The sequence below is a fragment of the Pecten maximus genome, unplaced genomic scaffold (assembly GCF_902652985.1).
Source record: "Pecten maximus unplaced genomic scaffold, xPecMax1.1, whole genome shotgun sequence".
Lineage (NCBI taxonomy): Eukaryota > Metazoa > Mollusca > Bivalvia > Pectinida > Pectinidae > Pecten > Pecten maximus.
The window spans coordinates 1-23,538 of record NW_022982682.1 but is presented as its reverse complement, the minus strand read 5'-3'; the positions used below and the strand labels follow the sequence as shown (position 1 = coordinate 23,538).

General features: G+C 33.7%; 1 protein-coding gene across 1 annotated transcript; it reads left to right on the top strand.

The window, feature by feature from the left end:
• Positions 1 to 2,852: 2,852 nt before the first annotated feature.
• On the top strand, positions 2,853 to 22,972 carry LOC117320740. Its single transcript, XM_033875249.1, has 15 exons — positions 2,853 to 3,025; positions 5,096 to 5,162; positions 6,352 to 6,418; positions 8,742 to 8,906; positions 9,771 to 9,980; positions 10,599 to 10,743; positions 11,269 to 11,361; positions 12,524 to 12,564; positions 13,471 to 13,939; positions 14,446 to 14,578; positions 17,364 to 17,651; positions 18,654 to 19,315; positions 20,093 to 20,176; positions 20,699 to 20,821; positions 21,167 to 22,972. Exons 3-15 carry the CDS (start codon positions 6,398 to 6,400, stop codon positions 21,355 to 21,357), a joined length of 2,625 nt encoding a protein of 874 aa, XP_033731140.1. The 5' UTR covers positions 2,853 to 3,025; positions 5,096 to 5,162; positions 6,352 to 6,397; the 3' UTR covers positions 21,358 to 22,972.
• The last annotated feature ends 566 nt before the right edge of the window (positions 22,973 to 23,538 follow it).

The following is a 23,538-nucleotide window of genomic DNA, read 5'->3' as shown; positions in this document are numbered from 1 at the left end:
AAGCTTCTGATTTTAGCAAGATATTTTATGAAAATTGAAAACTTCTATTTTCTTCACTTTCTGTTTGCTTTTCAACACATATATTTTATGTTTAATTAAATTCTGATTCATTAATCAAAAATGATAAAAATGAATGCTATACATTTATGAAGAAATTCTGTTTCATTTTTATTTGCTAATAATGTTTTATTACCTATTGAGATATCTCTAAGTCACTCATTTTTGTAATTTCAGGTGCCTGGATTCTGTGACTGGTATAATGTTAAGTACCAGAGTGACGATGCAATATACAGTTTCAAACTGATGCAGGATTATGAAGCTGGGGACTTGATTATCAAAGTTTAAAGTAAGTGTTAAGTACTAGTGTATTTATGCTTCTGGCGGGTTATCCAATAGTGTAAACATACGCAGAACCCACCAAACTCCGAGAAATCGAGAAAACATGAAATTAAGAGACAACTGAACTTTTTCGGCATAGCCATATAATTTTCTTTTGGCCCTGGATATGACGCTACAGGTGGCGTTACTGGTCAAGATGAAGTATGTGACTGGTCAATGTAGCGGTAAATGCAAAATGCAGGTATGCAGCTAAAAACGAAACAAAGATAAGATTGAATGCAAGCTGAATAAGTAGATTATCTTTTTAAAGGACACATCAATAAAATTATATTCCAGGTATGCAGCTAAAAACGGAACAAAGATAAGATTGAATGCAAGCTGAATAAGTAGATTATCTTTTTAAAGGACACATTAATAAAATTATATTCCTGATTCAAATGCAGTCTTATTATTACCAAAACTGATTCAAACTGATATGAAATAGTTATTCGTGCTAAAACACTTTAATTCGTAAATTTATTTCACCATCAGTTTTACATGATAACCACCAGCATTAAAACTATGGCGTTTATCTTTTTTAATGATATTTCTTGTTACAATTATATTGACTTGAAATATAACAATAAACGCATCTTCCTGAAGATAGTTGCCTTATTTTTTGAAGAAATAGGAAAGTATCCTTTGATGGCAGGATCCAGTTGTTTTTCCTACATTTCAAAGTGCCATAACTCTGTCAATTTTGAAGGTAGAGTCTTCATTTTTTCACCATTTAACTCTATTTGTAAAGACCTTTCCAACGATGTATAACATGAAATGTTTCCTATGATTTAAAAAAATAGCCTGTTATTGCTACTGTCACCCCATGTTTATTGTTAACCAAGATGGAATGAATTCCAAGAAATCAAAGCAAGGACTAGAGTTGTAAAACATACAAACACATTAAGACGAAATATGGCAACACCGGGTAACTCAATGCAATGCATGTGGACAAACACCTGATACTGTAGGCCTATAGTAAATTCGTAGTAAAATGGATCACGCGAGCGAATTTCATTCATGCGAATGGCTGAAATGTAAAATTGCATTGTGGGTACAAGTCGTCACATGTAAGGGTGTTTACTACCATATATGCACTATGCTTCTTCGACCACAGGTGCCCTGCTTTGACAATGTTCTGACGTGCTCCCACAAGTTTGTGATGGTGTTTAAAAAAACTTAGGAATACTACTATAAAGATATTTAAGAACAATTTTTGTTTCCGGAAAATCCTTCATTTCAGAGAATGTATTGTGGGACATTAAGAATTAATGAAATGGCAGGGGTCTGGGTAGCCTATTGTGAAAAGGACGAGTCAACACTTCACCTTAAAACGCAGTTTTCCAAACTGACACTGTCAATAATATCAACGAAACATTCATCTTTAACCTACCGTATCACTCACTACGAATGTTTACATCCAAATACGAATTAATCCATGAAAATATCACCGAATTCTTCCACCAAAACGGTCCAAAACGCCATTTTGCAAGCTAGCTGCGTCCTCAACCTTTCCAGATTCATCGAGCACGCGCTCATTTACATATGCATGAGGTTAAAATGTCGCCTGATTCTTTTCGGGATGCATTTTTCGCGTGCATGTTTTGCCCGAAGATTATTGAAGAGTTTCTTCTTACTTATAACAATATCTAATTTACATTTAGTTTAAAAGTAAAGTTATCGTGTACCGAATTTGACAGTATACAGGCGCGGATCCAGAAATTTGAAAAAGGGGTGGGGTGGCATAGGCGTTTTTGTGGCTTTATTTTTTTTCCTCATCCGAAAAAGGGGGGGGGGGGGGGGGTGCTCCCCTTGGATCCGCTAGTGGTATACATAGGAAGATCTTCTTATATATATATAAAACTATGCAGTGAAGTGCTGTAGCGTATAGGAAGTCGTCAAAAAGTGGGGGTGTGCAATTTTTTGTTATATATATGTGACGGTTTGGCTGTATCATACATGGGCCATAAATAATCGAATGCGCCCCAGTGAATTTCGGTGAATATCCATAATCGAGCGCGTCCCAACTGTTGATACATTTGAGCCGCCATTGACCAGCGTCTTGTTCTCTCTTCTCCAGGTATGTTTTATTGATCTGTGTGAAATGTAGCAATGATCAAATGATATGATTGATCAACACATCTGTATAAGGTGTTGGTGCATCAGTTTGATAGTAAGATTAATGTTGACAGGTTACGCAAATGGCGTAAAATGTGATTTTAAGCGTACAAGTTTGTTCGGAGCTTGTCACGTGACCTCAATGATGGAAAATGTAGTTTAGTCCACATTTCTCTTAGTTTAGCATCATGTTTTCATAGTTATATGTGCTTAGGAGTACTAGTATTTCCTGTATGAAGTTATAGCTCTGATAGATTGTTTATATAGAAAACGAAGTGTCATTATGAAATACTCCCCATTCGTTTCATTCTGTAATTACCCATAATGCTTTTCGAAATGAGCGCCTTTTTGAAGAGGTATAATAGTAGTGTCGTTTACGATCTAAGAACCTCGTTAAGCACCTTGCTCTGATTGGCTGAAAACCATTACTGCAGATGTATCACTAACGCTGATTGGTTGATATATATGGAAAGAGAAAGCACACGTAGTTGGAATCGGAAGCACACGTCTGACCTGTTACTCCAGAGAAAAGGTACATTTTAAACCAAAGCATTGGAATTCCGAATATTAGTTTAACATGCTGTTAGTTTTTCCTACCAAGAAATAATATCCAAAGAGCAAAGTGTTGATACGTCTAAGTTATACCATTTACTACCAACCTCATTGGAGAATTTTTAGCAAATCACAGTTCGTGTGAAATGTAACAGAAATAACATGATCAATTGTTAGTTACTTTTTACTACGTCTAACTATAAACCTGATGTTGATGGACTGTAGTTTGATAAATTGTTTGTGAATGTAGATAAAACGGGAGAGGAGAATTGGTGTTTTTCCCCCGTGAAGGCAATAAGAGTAAAAAGCACAAAATCTGAATTAGTATTTGTTTGCAGACACATAATTATAGTGTGACAGGGTTTGAGTATAAAAAATGTAGATATACGGTCGCCTTCTACCTGTTCGCTTGAGGAAATTTCCCATTAGCTCATTCGGTAGAGTGGCGAAACATGTTTGCTGAAGGTTGGGAGTTTAATCTAGCTGCGATAACATAGCTCTGGACGACAGATGGTCGTCCACCATGGAGGCCCAATGCTATATTTCCTATTACACAATGAAACTTTAATTGCTACTGTGTAGACACCCGTGGCAAGCCATGACTTTTACCTGTATAATTAGGATATTTTTATTTAAATAAGAGATATATATTTAGTGACAAAATAAATCTATGTATCTAAATTCCAAATACGTCTTTATTTAAACAAAAGATGTCTTTTGTTGATAAAGAGACATATGTTTTTTAAATACTGATATAAAGTATGAATGTGTAAAATAGGAAGTATTTTTTCGACAACCGACCTGTAAGAAAATTGAAAACCTATAGGAAATAACATTTAAAACCCTTGACAACCTATTACACATAACATGTAAGAACCTTGACAACCTATTGGACATAACATGTAAGAACCTTGACAACCTATTGGACATTACATGTAAGAACCTTGACAACCTATTGGACATAACATCTAAGAGCCTTGACAACCTATAGGACATAACATCTAAGAACCTTGACAACCTATTGGACATAACATCTAAGAACATTGACAACCTATAAGACATAACATCTAAACACCTTGACAACCTATAGGACATAACATCTAAGAACCTTGACAACCTATAGGACATAACATCTAAGAACCTTGACAACCTATAGGACATAACATCTAAGAACCTTGACAACCTATTGGACATTACATTAAAGATCCTTGACAACCTATTTGACATAACATCTAAGAACCTTGACAACCTACAGGACATAACATTTAAGAACCTTGACAACCTATTGGACATAACATCTAAGAACCTTGACAACCTATAGGACATTACATTTAAGAACCTTGACAACCTATAGGACATAACATCTAAGAACCTTGACAACCTATAGGACATAACATTTAAGAACCTTGACAACCTATAGGACATTACATTTAAGAACCTTGACAACCTATTAGAAATAACATTTAAGAACCTTGACAACCTATTGGACATAACATCTAAGAACCTTGACAACCTATAGGACATAACATCTAAGAACCTTGACAACCTATAGGACATAACATCTAAGAACCTTGACAACCTATTGGACATAACATCTAAGAACCTTGACAACCTATAGGACATTACATTTAAGAACCTTGACAACCTATTAGAAATAACATTTAAGAACCTTGACAACCTATTGGACATGCATCTAAGAACCTTGACAACCTATAGGACATAACATCTAAGAACCTTGACAACCTATAGGACATAGCATCTAAGAACCTTGACAACTGTGTGGAAACAGCATTTAAAAACTTTGACTAGAGGGACAACATAACATCTAAGAGTTTGGACTACTACATAGACGAAGGATTGAATTACATTGACAAGTATGAGGACACAAATGTATAGGATATCCATGATTGAAGAGGTCTTACATATGAATGCATTAATTATACATAATGTCCCTTGCTGACATGCATTCCGTAAAAGTCTGTCTTCATGAAATATTCTCTCTTATAGTTTTCCGTGTTTTAAGACCTTTTCTGTTGTGTGTATATTTCAGGAATGCATAGGAAAATCTTACAAGACTGACTTGCAAGTGACATTGCATGACGATGGCAGAACCAAAGGTGGGAAATATTTATTAAAACACAGTTTATTGGTGTTGATCATATATTGATCAATGCATTTTGGTTTGAATGTTATTTTCATTAATGGTTAGAAAGCCATTTATAAACTATAAATTAACATGATTTTAGGCATTAGATTTGAGTAGTTTCTCAACTGTTATCAAATTAATTGCAACATGCAAAAAAAAAAAATTCCAATCAACTCAAATAGCAATAAAAAGTGTGTGTTGATCTGAAAGTGGTGTTAACATGGAATCAGACTCCATACATCAATAAGAACCTTGACAACCTATAGGACATAACATCTAAGAACCTTGACAACCTATTGGACATAACATCTAAGAACCCTGACAACCTATTGGACATAACATCTAAGAACCTTGACAACCTATAGGACATAACATTTAAGAACCTTGACAACCTATTGGACATAACATCTAAGAACCTTGACAACCTATAGGACATTACATTTAAGAACCTTGACAACCTATAGGACATAACATCTAAGAACCTTGACAACCTATAGGACATAACATTTAAGAACCTTGACAACCTATAGGACATTACATTTAAGAACCTTGACAACCTATTAGAAATAACATTTAAGAACCTTGACAACCTATTGGACATAACATCTAAGAACCTTGACAACCTATAGGACATAACATCTAAGAACCTTGACAACCTATAGGACATAACATCTAAGAACCTTGACAACCTATTGGACATAACATCTAAGAACCTTGACAACCTATAGGACATTACATTTAAGAACCTTGACAACCTATTAGAAATAACATTTAAGAACCTTGACAACCTATTGGACATGCATCTAAGAACCTTGACAACCTATAGGACATAACATCTAAGAACCTTGACAACCTATAGGACATAGCATCTAAGAACCTTGACAACTGTGTGGAAACAGCATTTAAAAACTTTGACTAGAGGGACAACATAACATCTAAGAGTTTGGACTACTACATAGACGAAGGATTGAATTACATTGACAAGTATGAGGACACAAATGTATAGGATATCCATGATTGAAGAGGTCTTACATATGAATGCATTAATTATACATAATGTCCCTTGCTGACATGCATTCCGTAAAAGTCTGTCTTCATGAAATATTCTCTCTTATAGTTTTCCGTGTTTTAAGACCTTTTCTGTTGTGTGTATATTTCAGGAATGCATAGGAAAATCTTACAAGACTGACTTGCAAGTGACATTGCATGACGATGGCAGAACCAAAGGTGGGAAATATTTATTAAAACACAGTTTATTGGTGTTGATCATATATTGATCAATGCATTTTGGTTTGAATGTTATTTTCATTAATGGTTAGAAAGCCATTTATAAACTATAAATTAACATGATTTTAGGCATTAGATTTGAGTAGTTTCTCAACTGTTATCAAATTAATTGCAACATGCAAAAAAAAAAAATTCCAATCAACTCAAATAGCAATAAAAAGTGTGTGTTGATCTGAAAGTGGTGTTAACATGGAATCAGACTCCATACATCAATAAGAACCTTGACAACCTATAGGACATAACATCTAAGAACCTTGACAACCTATTGGACATAACATCTAAGAACCCTGACAACCTATTGGACATAACATCTAAGAACCTTGACAACCTATAGGACATAACATTTAAGAACCTTGACAACCTATTGGACATAACATCTAAGAACCTTGACAACCTATAGGACATAACATCTAAGAACCTTGACAACCTATAGGACATAACATCTAAGAACCTTGACAACCTATAGGACATAACATCTAAGAACCTTGACAACCTATTGGACATATCATCTAAGAACCTTGACAACCTATCGGACATAGCATCTAAGAACCTTGACAACCTATCGGACATAACATCTAAGAACCTTGACAACCTATTGGACATAACATCTAAGAATCTTGACAACCTATTGGACATAACAACTAAGAACCTTGACAACCTGTTTGACATAGCATTTAAGAACCTTGACAACCTATAGGACATAACATCTAAGAACCTTGACAACCTATTGGACATAACATTTAAGAACCTTGACAACCTATAGGACATAACATCTAAGAACCTTGACAACCTATTGGACATAACATCTAAGAACCTTGACAACCTATTGGACATAACATCTAAGAACCTTGACAACCTATAGGACATAACATCTAAGAACCTTGACAACCTATTGGACATAACATCTAAGAACCTTGACAACCTATTGGACATAACATTTAAGAACCTTGACAACCTATAGGACATAACATCTAAGAACCTTGACAACCTATTGGACATAACATTTAAGAACCTTGACAACCTATTGGACATAACATCTAAGAACCTTGACAACCTATAGGACATAACATCTAAGAACCTTGACAACCTATAGGACATAACATCTAAGAACCTTGACAACCTATTGGACATATCATCTAAGAACCTTGACAATCTATCGGACATAGTATCTAAGAACCTTGACAACCTATCGGACATAACATCTAAGAACCTTGACAACCTATTGGACATAACATCTAAGAATCTTGACAACCTATTGGACATAACAACTAAGAACCTTGACAACCTGTTTGACATAGCATTTAAGAACCTTGACAACCTATTTGACATAACATCTAAGAACCTTGACAACCTATAGGACATAACATCTAAGAACCTTGACAACCTATTGGACATAACATTTAAGAACCTTGACAACCTATAGGACATAACATCTAAGAACCTTGACAACCTATTGGACATAACATCTAAGAACCTTGACAACCTATTGGACATAACATCTAAGAACCTTGACAACCTATAGGACATAACATCTAAGAACCTTGACAACCTATTGGACATAACATCTAAGAACCTTGACAACCTATTGGACATAACATTTAAGAACCTTGACAACCTATAGGACATAACATCTAAGAACCTTGACAACCTATTGGACATAACATTTAAGAACCTTGACAACCTATAGGACATAACATTTAAGAACCTTGACAACCTATAGGACATAACATCTAAGAACCTTGACAACCTATTGGACATATCATTTAAGAACCTTGACAACCTATAGGACATAACATCTAAGAACCTTGACAACCTATTGGACATAACATTTAAGAACCTTGACAACCTATAGGACATAACATTTAAGAACCTTGACAACCTATAGGACATAACATCTAAGAACCTTGACAACCTATTGGACATATCATTTAAGAACCTTGACAACCTGTAGAAAGAACCTTGATGACCTCTTATGAAATATGGCAAATGCAGCACCCCACCACTCCCCCACATCATGGGAGGTAATGATAATATAACTAGCTGTTTGATTATAATCCAAGAATAAATTAGATAAACGAATAAAATTTATATCGTTTGCATGTTGTGGATAATGATGATTCATAATGAAATTGAAAGTGTTTAAAAAAAGAATTCACAATGATGAGGAGAATATGTATTTGGTGATGGATCTAGACATTTACAATTTTAATTGAGAAAAATATTTCTGTGATGTCTTCACAGTTTTTGTATTTCTTTTTTCTAGAAATACTCTCTTCCTATGATGAAAGTACAGGGACCAGGTTTATTAAGATATGACCTCAGTAATATACCGGTAAAGCTGAGAAAAAGAAGTAATGTTTATGCTGCATCTACATCACAGAAGAGAAGGAAGTGTTCTGATTCAAATGTATTGGAAAATGGAAATCAGGTTATTTGTTTTATTGCATCATGGTGTGCGAGATAAAGTCAATTACAATTAAGAAATGACTGTGTTTCATAAAAGTTGTAAGTATGCCTCAAATTTATGTTACCCTATTGGTTAATATTTGAAACAGCAGGTGAGAATGAAGAAAGAAGCTGTATTTTTTTTTTTTTTTTTTTTTTTCTTTTTGGTACAAGTTAATAATGTGAAATTTCTGTTTGTTCCCAAACTTAGTATGACTGTGAGATGTGCTCAAAACATTTCTGCAGTACACATCAGCATCGGCCCTATTATTCTATCACAGCATTAAATTTGCCATTGTTTTTGTTTGAAAAATAATTCTTTGGAGTTGGAAAAGTTGCAGCATACCTACATGGGGTTGAGTGAAGTAGCACATTTCTGTTCCACCTAACAAAAGCTATTTATTGTCTATTAGGTAAAGTTAAATTTAGCTGGTAAAGAAAAAATTGCATTGCAGCAGTAGCAACAAAGTACATTTGTATCTTACAACCTAAATAAATATCTTGTTTAAAGCACTGAAACGTATTTGGTTTAGACCTTAATCATAACACATGTCCTGTCCATTGTCAAACAACTTTTTATGAAAAATTGTGGCTGGTCATAAATGTCTCAGAATATCTTGACCAATTTTAGTCTTAATATAAGCCTCATTTTATGAAGGTTAACCAAGTTGCTATAAACCATAGACAACTGTATTGATTGTTGAAAAGAAAGTTGTTGTATAATGATAATCATTACAAATCAAAATGGTTTCTGAAATAGCCCGGTGAGCCATACCGGCCCTCAATGCCTCATGTATTTTAGTACAAATGAAGAAATATTATAGGCTAATTTTTCATACAAATGTAGGTAGCAGAAGACCCAGATGAAAGACAACCGGATCAATCCCAACTTAATGTAGCTTCCTCATCATCATCCATATCATGCAGCATTCCAGTTGAAGATGATTTGAAAATATATGTTCTTTCCTTAGCTGATTGTGGGTATTTCTGCCCCTGTGATGCCACACAGACTTTATTTGCAATAGCAGATTATGACAAGTCATCTAGACAAATACTGGTGAGAAAAAGAAGAAATAACTTCATTGCAAACAGTTTGTTACTATATTCTAATATGTAATGAATTTAAAAAATCGTATGTTTAGTACAGGAAAATTGTTCCTTTTGCTGCATTTGAGCAAATTTTATTCATCATATGCTACTCAGGAAGTTGTGAGTAGAACTTGAATTGATAATTTGGAGGACTAGTTTATCACATTAATTCCTCTAAAAATATTTGATTTTGTACTAAGTTATTTGATTCTAAAGAACCAGTATGTTTGGAACAAATAACTAATAATGATTAGAAATATTTTGATGAAAAGGTAAACTAAATACAAAAAATATGAAAAATTCAGTTCAATTTAGAATATCAATGTGACCAATGTAAATTTTCCTTGCATATTTGTCTGATCTATGGTAGATGATAGACTAGATTTATAAAGTTGGACTAGTAAACTTTATTTTCTTGGATACAGGTATCTAGCCACTGATCCATAAAGATGAAGATTTTCCTTTTTTTCAATAAGGGAGCAAAAGCACTTTCCAAAAATGTTAGCAAAATAAATGAAACTGTTTTTTTATCTACCTTGTGATATACATGAGTCTATAATTGAAGCAACTTATTTTAAATTTGCAGAAGCACAAGATTCATACAGTGAGACGAAAGACAGTAAATTTTGTGAAAAATTCACTAAGGAAGTGGATATATTACTGTTCTTGTAATCTGGTTTATGCGGATTATGTTGATTCTTTGGGTTTCAATGTGCATTCATCTTTCCATGGTAAGCTTACTTATGATGATTATTGATAGATTACTAGTATTATTATGAAATATAATTCATTGATGATTGGAATGTATCAAAAAATATTGTTGGCACATTTTTCAGATAAAAGTACAAGAGTCATACGTTAAGTGATATGTTAATGAAATGAAGTTATCATAATGTAGTTATATCATATCATTTGATATATTTAAAGAAATCATATGTGAATGAAGTTTATGGTTCCATGGATCACATGAATCATAATCATAAAAAATACCAGAAAAATAGAATAAATTTTCACACTTGGCTCAAACTTGTAAAATTCATTGTGCAAATGATATTTTCAGGCAGAAGTTACATGAATTGTGTTAACATCACTGATGAATGATCACACCTGTAGTTTTTTCTATGACAAAGGATGTATTTATCCCCTAATGAGCAATACCCACACACACAATCATGCTTCTAAAGGGTTGATTTTTGAACTATGTTTATATGTATCGTAATACAATGATCAACAATGTTTGTGTTTTTTTGCTTAAGATTTCCAGGAAAGGAATTGCATCCATACTGAGGTTTTGAAGCAGTTTTCTAGTAGTGATGTTGTGAACAATTTGCCAGATATTAACCAGATGGGTATATCAAGATTAACAATTTTTTTCTATTATTCGTAATGTACAATTTATAGCAGTACTTAGATGTTACTCTCCTATGTATTCATTGTATTATAGCAGTTGTGAACATGTGATGTTTTTCTGTAACCATCATCAGAGGACCATTTCATTTTTAGCTCACCTGGTCCGAAGGTTATGAGTATATGCCATACCAAGGCATCCGTCCGTCTGTCGACAATTGACTTCTTCATAACCACAGATCATAATTTGACCAAATTTGGTCAGACGCATCCCTATGGAGTAGGGACTCAAAATTGTACAAATGGTGGGGCTAACCCCCCAGGGGTCTGAGGGGCGGGGGACCAAAAGGGGTCAATTCTTCTATATTGATATAAACGACTTCTTCTCTGAAACCGAGCAATGGATAATACTCACATTTGTATGTTAGCATGTTCATGGGGTGAGATTCAAAATTGTACATATTTTGGGGAAATTAAGCAATGGATATCACTCACATTTGTGTGGTAACATCCCTATGGGGTTGCACCAAAAGTCAATTTCATTTGATGGATTAATGCATTTTTTGGCATGAAAACCTCACATACCCATATAAAATGCCTATGATATATTGACATAGCAATACCAGTGTCAAATATACTTAATCATCATTCTTGTTTCATATATCATGAAAACCGTGTGAGTGATACAGGCCCTTTTGGCCTCTTGTCTCATATTGAGCATCATGAACCTAAAATAATGATTAATATGTGTTCATCATGTGCAGAAATTATATAATTATAGCCAAATGTTAGTTACTTAATAGATTAAAAGCAATAACTATTGAGGCAGGTGAACATTGAATAAATCAATATTGTATATTGACAATTGGACTGAAAATGTTCCGGTGTCATACCAATAGTTATTATTGGAACCGTTTATGTGAAATGGTCACTATAAGAAAATTCAGTTTTGATCACTGCAAGAATAATGTGATTGAATCACTTTTTCATGGTTTTTAATGATCAATAGATAATTAATCTTTAGATGTAATATTGATTATGTATTGTATGATGATGAATTATCTATGAATCACTGTTTTAGTAGATAATTTTTTTCTACTGGTATACTTCATTTTAAACTTTCACCTGGTTTATGTACTAATTAGACTGTAATGTAATTTTCAGACCATTCATACGGAAGTACAGCCTTGAACGTAAATGAAGAGGTATTTAATTAGTATAAACATGCTGTTTAGTCAATCACAAATTCAACACATTTAGGTTGTATTTTTCAAACAGGTATGTAGCTAAACAGCAGTTAGCACCCCTGTAAGGCTATAAGAAAGTGGTAGTTCAGGACCTGAGTGAGTGTCAGGGTTAGCACGGGCTTTGAGAAAGTGTTGAATTTCACCTTGGGCCTTGAAAAGCCTTGAATTTCACCTTGGGCCTTGAAAAGCCTTGAAAATTGGTTTACAGCCTTTAAAAAGCCTTGAATATCAAGGTTTCATTAGGATAAGTGAAACCCTGGCCACTGATCATTTGGATTCAACTTCGTCCATGTCGCCTCCCCTACAGACGTTAATAATTACCATGTCAAGTTGTATTTTGATCAAGTGGATAGATACAAGTTGCCTTTTTGTTCTCTTGTTCCCTCTCAAGATGACTTAGATGACAGGTAAAATGGGCCTTGAATATTTAATTAAGACATTGAAAAAGCCTTGAAAAGGCCTTGAATTTGGTTTGACAAAATCCGTATGAACCCTGAATGTGCACATTCTTTGTCCTTTATCATCTACACAATTGAGCTCACAACACACAGATCAAGTAAGCAGAATTAAAACTTTGAATATATACAGCATTCCAATATACATTTGTCTGCAGGAAATTTGGAGGAAATCATCTGTCTTCAGTTGACAAATATTAGTTTTGGTATTGTTATTTCTTCAGAAGTATAAGAAAGATCCTTAGTTAGTGGTCACCAACTTCCATCAAGGATGTCTTTTTGAATCATGTTTATTCATGAAGTTGTCAATAAATTGATATACATGTGTACTTAAATCGTAGATTTCAAACTTTGTAATTGCTTGGAATATACATTTTGTGCTGTTGTAAAAGTATTGTTTTTACTTCAGGAATTACTGGAATTGCCATTTGGATGTGACTTTTGCTTGGCAACTTGTGGAGTAATGCCTGGAGTTGTGACCATAAGAGTCAATAAGCCGCAATGCTACACTTGCCAAAGTGGGTATTGCAGTCACAAAAAACTGTTAATGTCTTATTTGAAAGCTGCAGAGTGCGAGACAACACCAGACTGTGTTTGTAAGTTAAAGAGGCTCCTGGACAAGCGTGAAAACACAAAGGATACTTTTATATACTCTACAGTGTCAAAGAATCCAATTAAGTTCAGACTAAGTGAAAACATGAGACAAAATTTCATGAAACCCTTCTACGACTGCATATCTGAAGATGGCATATTCCAGTTGTTTCCCTTTGAAAATGATACCCGTAACTGCTGCACAAATCCTTTTGAAGACACATTTGAACTACAGGAGAAAACAAAGATACCTTTCTTCAATAAATATGAAGTGTACGATGTTTCAGGTAAATACTTAAAAATGTTGGTGTTAATTCATCTTTAATGTAATGCAGTTTTAATGTAATGCTTGCAAATACTTGCAATACATTATAAATGTCTTGTTGATCCATGTTCTATTTTACATGATTTGTATAATATTTAGTTGATACGCGTAAAAGTTATCCATTTAATTTATATGACCTATCGTTACATCATTTAACATCACTAACTTGCATACTGGTATTTTGCCAAATCAGCAGGTAAATCAATGATTTTTCAATGTTTTTGTATTTATGTACTTATCACAATCTCCATTGTCATTAATGCCAGTATCTATTGATAGAAAAATGAAATTTATTGAAATGAATATATGTAGTATCACATAAAAATTAATGACTATAGAGGTAAACCAGTATAATTGCAGATACATTTTTGATTTGAGCTGTTTTTGTTGGCGTTTGTTTAAAAAACTAGAAATAATGAGTTACATGCTTAACAACTTATTGAGTTTCTTAAATATGCATCCTTTTAGTATACTGTAGAACATGCTCTTGTGGCAACATCCAAATGTTTGATGGTGGGGAATTGTCAGTGCTCAACATGAAGTCATTTCTCATCCATCACAGTCTTCTGCGTGATTATATGTGGCATTTTTTGTTTTCACGGTAAGACTTTAAGATGTTGAATTTGTGTTTATATGATACCTGATGGTGTTTCAAAATCCTACTGAATATTTGAATGGATTGTAACCATAGTATTTTAGTGTGAAACATCATAACCCAGTACAGAAATGTTTTGTATATATGAAATTGATGTGATACACCAGGTCTTGCTAAGTGCTACTTTACCTTGTAATTATGTGATATCTACAGACTTATAATCACCCACTACTGACTACAATTCCAGCTTCATAAAAAGTCTCAATAATTAATGGCTAAGTGAATAACAGGATTGCATAGAGGTACCTCTCATCATATTTTGTACAAAGAATTAGGATGGATAACATTAGAAAGTCGAAGAAAACAACACAAACTACTGTTGATGTACAAAAGTCTCCATAATGAATCACCAGATTATTTGAATGATATTGTTGACCCCCATCTCCATGATCCAACCCTATCTGGATATCCACTTAGATCAGTTAGGCTATTTGATCCACCTTTATGCAGAACAATTGATTATTTTAAAAGTTTCTTTCCTTCCATGTTTGATGAATTCAATAACATAGCTTCTAGTCTAGGAAATGTTCACTCTATATATCAGTTTAAAAGATTAATCTCTCAGCACCATATCCCAAATCCAAATACAACTGATGTTTTCAAACTATTAGGAAATCGAGAGATGAATATTCTTCTCTCTGCAGTATCTAAATACATTTCTGATTCAAAAAGATTTAAATTTCATACTTGGTAACTTATAACCATATTAGTATAGTACATATACAAAATGTACATGTATGTAAGCATGTTATGATATAACAGACATACTTATATTTATCCTTATTTACTATTTATTATTATTTCCTTTAAAAAAATATGCATGATACCATTAAACTTGTACCATATAATCTAATGCTACTTCCTGCTTCTGCCTACTTTTGTTCTATATATAAGTCATATGGTTGTTTACTATGGAGAGTGTGGCTTGGTGGTCAAAGTATATATATTTCTACCTATATGTAATTATTGTGAGGCAGCTCCTGTTAAATACTATTCTCAGTCAAATAATCATTTCAAACTTTATATTTAACCTTTAACCCAAACAATATAAACTATATGGTGATATGGAATTTCTAAATTTCATCAGTGGATGGCAAGTGTGATGATGAAATGGACTCTGTGGCCTGTATCTGTTGTGATAAGGAAATTCAATATCATGAGATGTTTATTCCATACAGTTAGTATGTTAATTTTATTCAATTAGGATATAAATGCCTATTCTGTCTTTTTGCTTTAAGTAACGTTTTACCTATTTTAAAAGGTTAGAGTATTCTTTTCATAAAACACAATTAATACTAATCTAATGGAGCTGCCTCTTTGTTAAGCATTGAGATTGTAATATGTAATGTGTTTTATTATGTCCATGTTTGTACCATTGTGTATGTTACTGTTTTGGGAGAGGACTTTGGCTTTGCCTGCTGTCCAATCCTATTGTCCTTGTGTCAATAAAATGTTTTGAAATGAAAAAAAAATAAGTAAATATCAAATTGAGAAACATTCTCCCTGCTGTATGTCCTTGTATTAGATGAAAGTTTTTGATTATTAGAACATGTTGAAAGAAAACTTTACCAATATATCTCTAAAATATCCTTTCCTTTGCTATTGCCAAATAATCCAGATGACTCTACTGGCATAATTGGCCTCTGGTGCATTGCTTAATGTTTACTAGAATAGTCAAGAGATACTATTACTCTCCATTTGTCCCAGTGCACCTTATGCTGTGCATCGTGCACCATACATAAACATTTCAACAATTTTTGCATTTCCTTCAAAACCACTGTTCCTATTTTGATGAAATTTTGTAGGATGCTTCTTTTGCATAAGATGAACAGACAATGTGGCCTTGAGGGGCATTGCCAAAAGGGTTGCAATTGACTGAAATATAAAAAAAATCTTCTATTAATCAAGACCCAGTAATTGCAGAATCAAATACAATTTATATATGAATGTTTATCGAGTTGATTTTAATACCATAATTTTGAAAATCATGACCCTAGGGTCTCGCATCTTCCGCTAGGGAGAGGGTACACTTTATAAAGGGTAATTACATTTTTTGAGCATCATTTGTCTTATTTGGATTTTAAATAACGCAAACCTAGTTAGAATAATCAGTATGGGATGGCAGTTTGATTGTAAGAAGATATTTTCCTGAATGACTCCCAGGGGCTGCAATTTCAAGTCTTCTTCTCAAGACCCAGATATGGTAGAATCAAATACTCTTCATAGGTGGAAGGTCTTAAGGTGCGTTTACCAAATTTTTGACATTCATGATCCTGTGGCTACTGGGGGTGGTTAAAAATTTACTGTGCATTCAATAGAAAATTATATGTTTTGGTTTTATTCAGTTAATGTTCGTTTGGAAATTATTCCAATTTGCATGAAATCATTAGAACATGATGCCAGTTTGAGGAAATGAGTATATTGATGCAGACTCATCCCCAGAGGCTCGAGTGGACGCCCAAAAGGGCTAAAGTTACAACAACCTCCCTCTATAGTCAGAATGTTCTCCTCACAAATAAGAATGTCTGTGCTTCATAAAGATGTAAAGTTATCTGGGGTAAAGTCTCTTATGGCTCATAAATATATTGTATTAAGAAATGCTACAATAAAATATCTCTTTATGTATGGAGTCTTGTTATACTAACTATAGATTGTAAATTGCAAGCAAAATTGCAAGCTTTAATGAAAGTCAGATAATCCTTAATGTCATTGGGCCTCTTGTTTATTACAGTTGCACTCTCTATTCCTACTTTAATGTATGGTTAGAGGAGATGTCCGACATGGGTATAGACCTGATAGACAAAGGAATGTCCTATGTCAAATTCAGACACTCTTGGTATGCCTTCCTTGACTTGCTGGACATCCAATACCAAGAAGGTTTCGAATGCAACACATGTGGCTCCTCACCGAATGTCATCATTTGTGATGCAACTAGTCTGGCTTTCAGGAAATCTTTTGTCACCTGGCAAAGCATAACACAGAGTTACAATGATGGAAATAGCTCACTTATTGAGGGAAGATAAGTACATGAAATCTTTATATGTGTAACAAAAAATTGAAAATGCTTAACCAGACCAGAACTTGAAACTGGAACCTCAAATTTATAGATTGGCACTCTAACCATTCAAGTTAACTGGCAATAGGCATAGCCCTCCCCTTTCATGAAAAGGTCTTTAATCCAAAGACCCACATGATAGGTACCCAATACCAACTTATTGGGTATTTAGTAGGACTCCAAATGTAGGAAAAATGCACCCAGGTAATGACTGGACTGAGACCCAGACCAGGACTCTCTGAACTATAGACAGATGGGCCAAAAAGTAACCTGACACCAGGCATTTGGCCCAGTCAAGTTCTTTTTGAATTGTAATAAAAGGGTAAATAATGTCAATTGAATTACAATCTGATTAAAACCAAATCATAATTTACTTTGATACTCTCCATTATTGGAAATAATAATGTTTAATCAGATTTAATAAAATAGAGAAAAAAAAATGAAAATGCAATTTATGAGCATAGGAAATAAATATCCCAAAGAGAACAAAATGTTTGGTTCTGCATTTTGAAATGCCTGTAAAAATTTTAAATTCATTATATTATTTAAGTGCAGAGGTCTTTGTCACATATTATTATTGTTTTAAAACTGAGTAGGCTTTATACTCATGATATACTGATTGTCTATTTTCACTCCATGATCATAAGCAGGTGGGCTATACAAATTGCTCTTCATTATTTTTCTATGGTATATCCAGCTGTAAAAACTTTATCACTTTTTTTTGAGAAGGGATATTTCTCAACGTTTATATTCAAGTTGTGCCTTATCAATCTTTTAAGTCCAAATTGGGTAAATAAATGGCCAATTATCTACATGTATTTTGGATTTATGTGTAGCTGTGCATATTGAATTTTTAGACTGATCAGAGAAAAAATATACATGAACTGCGACCATTTATCAGGAATGTACTTGAACATCCTTTAAAAAAAATTCAATGTAAGTATTGTTTTTTTCTTACTTTTTTACCAGGCATAAAGATAGAATTGTGGTCAATAAGAAGAAATTCAGGGTCCTTCTAAAGACCTTTTGTGATGGAACAGAGACACTAGATGAGAACCAGTTTGAGGCTATGGCAAAAGGTGTCATCAGCTGTTTCCCTGCTGTTGAACCATTACTTCAAACCTTGCAAAATATAGGATGTTTTCAGAGTTGCCCATCTGAGTATCGCCCTTTATTGGAATTAATAGCTAGCTCTTCACCAGCATGCGCTTTACCTCCCTGCACCGCAGATAACGAAAAACTTATTAAAGAAATGCTGGCTATGGATTCAGACATAGCTCAAAACTCCACTCTGCTCTCTGAAATACAGCAAAAATTGCCAGTTGTCTTTGACATCATCAAATCAGCTGGGTCGATACTGTCCCTTGAATGCAAGCAAATCCTAGCAGCTATTTTTGAGAAATCAAAATCAACATTTGCTGTAGTTGAATGTAAGCAGAGTTCATATCAAGATAGCATTGCAACCAGCAATGAAAACACTTCATACTTCCCTGCACTGCAGAGGGTTAGGTCTAGGGGGTATTTCAAGGCGGACAAGACCTGTAGAGAGGACTACGACAAATGTGCGAAAGATTCCTCCAGGCACCCACATTTGTTGCCTGGCATATTTACAGTATTCTGCGAACATGGTATGATTAGCATGCGATTTTGATAAACATCTTTAATTGTGAAATTCAGTAGGTGTATTTGAAGTAAGTGTTTCAAATAAGCATTGAACTTTTTTCAGTTGAAAGTTATGGGCTCAAGAATGCCAACTGGACAAAGGCAAACTCAATTTGAAGCACTAACATGCTTCATTAAATTTTCCTTTGTCCAGTTGGCATTCATGAACCCATAACTTTCAAATGAAAGCAGTTCAATGCATATATACACTTTACAACGATTTTTAACGACTATATCAAGGAGTTCTGCTCCAACACTGAGTGAAAAATTTGTTATCATCAAAGACAGAACAGCCTTTTCAACTGCTATCTTTCATTATCTGTGATGTGACAATTCTGAAGTCACAATAATAATAATGTTATAATAAAGATTTGGAAGTTATGGACTTGTAGCCTTCAAGTTGGCTTGGTAAAGTTATATAGCGGGGTTGAGTGTAAATGTAAATATTATAATATGAATGTTGTAATATAGAGATGTGTAAATTGTGTAATTGTCAGCAGTCTTTTGCAATCATAAAGAATCATTAGCAAATACAATGAAAAAATGCACAAATTCAGTGTTATGTAATTTACTTGGAAGCGTTTTGAAATCATTAATTAGTTATATATGGAATTGTTATGTTTGTAATCTGTATGAAGGGTAGGAAAATTGCTTATTATGAGAATGTTTAGGTACATTGATCTGACAACGAATTCATGGTTATACAAGCATGTGTAATAATGATAAATGTTTCAATTTTTCAGGACTATGCTATGGTTTCCAGATAATGGAAAACAATGAATCTCCAAATGTGCCTTTTACTTTCATTAGGACAAGATTCCTGACTGGTTAGTTACAGTTACAGTTTACATGTTTATACATTTATTGGGTGGGTTGGGTAATGGGAGATTGGTCGTTCTGTGACAGCTATATTGGTTGTTTTGCATATGGAAAAAAAAATCATAGTGATTACACTTTGCTTCTGAGGACATTGTAGTTCATACTCCATAGGATGATAATTGTCTATGAAACATGTTTTTATTAATGTGTTATTAGTGATGTTTCAATGAAAAAAAACATCGGTAAATGCATTTGTACAGGCTAGTTCAGTTTAATTTAATGGTCGTGAAATCTTTCATGCTCGATTGAAATACACTTACCCTGTCAGAAACTGCAACAATAAAATGATTTCATGTTACCTGGAATTATAGTCAAAGAACACCATCAAAGTGACAATGCGATGTTGGCGGCTTCTGATATAAGCCAAGATCACAGAAGTATGTAAATGTTATTGACTGTGCTACTTGCACATTTTCCAGTTTTTTGCCAAGGATCATTCTCAAACATCTATATTCTTCTCTATTTTTCAGCACCATCTGTAATCATATATGACAACGCCTGTAACTTGCATGCATACTGCCTGAACAGAGACCCACTTTTCATCAAAGATACCATTTTTGCTGTGGACAATTTACATTGGAGGAATCACAAATGTTAGATATTGACTTGTCACTAAATACACGAGAATGGAAGCATTATTTCATTCTTTTTGATGTCTTCATCTTATGATTTTGTCAAAATTTCCATTTCACATTTATCATCTCTGAAAGTTACATTACAAGATAATGTATCTCACTGATACAAACTGATATTTCTGTGATGTTTGCATCAGTAGGTAAATACCATGTGCAATAGTAACTTCTTACTTTACATCTTCAGACAATGAAAGTTCATTCATATGAAAATTAAAGGGAAAACTTTTTAAAGACTTTGTCATGATATCAGTTACATCTGTAGTGATAATAATTTGTAATGCAAAGTTTTATTCTCTTTTTCAGCCTGTTCTAAAGTCTACCACGCTAAAAATCTTCCAGCTTTACTTGGAATAAATACACAAATGGTGGAACAAAGCAATGCCAAGTTAAGGAAGCTGAAGAGCCAACTATCCTATATGAACCATGCAAACTTCATGAATCATCTCATATTTTTTCTTTGGCACTGTAACAAAAAACTTAAGGATCAGAACTAATAAGGATATTATTGTACAATCAAGACTGTCATGATGGTGCTAAGATTTTAATGAGGAATGACATTGATACCTTAGTTACCCCACCTATAACTATAATTTACATAAAGTTGTATGATTAGCATGGTATTCTTTCAAGTTATCACATTTAGCAGAGGTTGAAAACATTTTTCTGCAACAAGAAAATAAAAAAGTGGCCAAGGATGGCCATAGATAAATGGTGGTGTATTGGCACACACACATATAAGTATGTCTGATATACACAGATGATATTGAATGTGTTGGTGACACAGAAGCATAGTGATTGTGTTATTTAGATGAAACAAAGATATAGTTTTCAAAAGATGAGACAAACTCAAAACTTTGGCTAGCTTGTCTCTCTTTGCAAGTATTATGGTGTAGCTCTTCACGTCCACTCTGTTTTAGTGAAAGGTTTATTCACTTAATGCAAACAATCAAGAATGCAATGAATGATTTATTAATGATTTTTAATAATTCCAATATGCCAGTTATAAATTAGGGGAGATTTGGTGTCATTTTGGAATATTTTTATATAATCTAGGCCTAGGTTATGTTTGGTTAAGTCAGCTTGTTTGTGATGTACCTAAATTCCTTATTTTAAATAAGCAGATACTTAAACATTATAAAAAAATCCCTGTAACTATACAGGTATTAACAACAGTAAAACTTATTTTTATAGTGACTTTGAGCATGAATAATTACTTGAGAGGTATGCTACAGAGAAGTGCAGAAGAACATTCAGTCAGGTAATGACCATACTCTAATGTCACAATTTCGCCTTTGGTGAATTTACCAATAGTGAAGAGTATATATTTGTTGTTGCTGTATTGGCTGGAATACAGCAGAAGAGAGATTATCCTATTTTGTTTTTTGTTCTCTGTACAATTAAGTACATTGCAATCTGCTAATATGGAAACGAGCTGCCATATGTTTACCTGTTTTACAAGGGAGACTTAAAATGTATTGTACATAAGAATTATGTCGAGGCAACTCATGTTTCCATGTTTCTCTGTATAGCTTAGGCTACAATGTACATCTGTTATTTTTGCCATTATTAACTTTTTTTGCAACTAGATATATGTATATTGTGGTGTCAATATGTACTTGTTTCTGTTCAACCTTGTTTGAACCTTGAAAAATTAGAAAAATTTTACAAATTGAATCCTTCCAGAAAGGAATTTGCTTTTTTTATATGTAATTTCCCTTAATAAGATATTTTTATGAATTATATACATATAGTGGTTAGGATTGTTATGTTATCTGATTGGCTTGTTCACATTTGATAATTTGGTTATAAAATTCATTTTGTTTGGAAACGTCTACCTTTCATTGAGTGTAGACTTCTTCAGAATGAAAAGGTTTAGAATAGAAAGTCTATAATGTTATAAACATGATTAATTCTGTAGTATTTTATTCCCTGTTAGTATTTCAGTGGACATATGTGTGTTTCTTAAATTTGAATAACCTGTATTCCTTTTGGTATTATGCTTTGTTTTCTATGATATCTGTTTAACTTTAACTGATATTTCCTTGCAGTATGATAAGTTTTGCCGATGCCACTTGGAGGTTACGAGTCCATAACTTCTTGGGGGGGGGGGGGGGGGGGGGGGGTAGAGAGGGGGGGGGGGGGGGGTGGGGGGGGGGGGATGTGGGGGGGGGGCGGGGGGGGGGGGGGGGGTGGGGGGGGGGGGGGGGGGTTGAAAACGACTGTTCCGTCTTTGATAATAATCAATTACAATTGCCTTTGTTCAGTTGGCATTCATCAGCCCATATCTTCCAACTGAAAGCAGTTCAATGCTTAAATAAATACATAGAAATAATCAGAGCACTGTCACTATAAAGCACCCTATAGTGATAAGGTTTTCTTTCCCTGTTAAATTAAAACGACTGTTCCGTCTTTGATAATAATCAATTACAATTGCCTTTGTCCTGTTGGCATTCATCAGCCCATAACTTCCAACTGAAAGCAGTTCAATGCTTAAATAAATACATAGAAATAATCAGAGCACTGTCACTATGAAGCACCCTATAGTGATAAGGTTTTCTTTCTTTTTCTTTCTTTGTTTTCAAATTTTAAACATCGTTCTTAAATATACTAGATAATTTTTAGTGCATTTTTTCACTATTTTTTGGATTATGTTTTTTTTGTTTTTTAATTTTTTA

Bases quoted from the DNA above. Each gene is read 5' to 3' on its own strand.
- LOC117320740 (XM_033875249.1), top strand. From the start codon at position 6,398: ATGACGATGGCAGAACCAAAG. The intron at 10,744-11,268 runs GTAAGCTTACTT...TTTTTGCTTAAG, and splicing joins TGTGCATTCATCTTTCCATG to ATTTCCAGGAAAGGAATTGC. The intron at 20,177-20,698 runs GTTAGTTACAGT...TCTATTTTTCAG, and splicing joins TAGGACAAGATTCCTGACTG to CACCATCTGTAATCATATAT.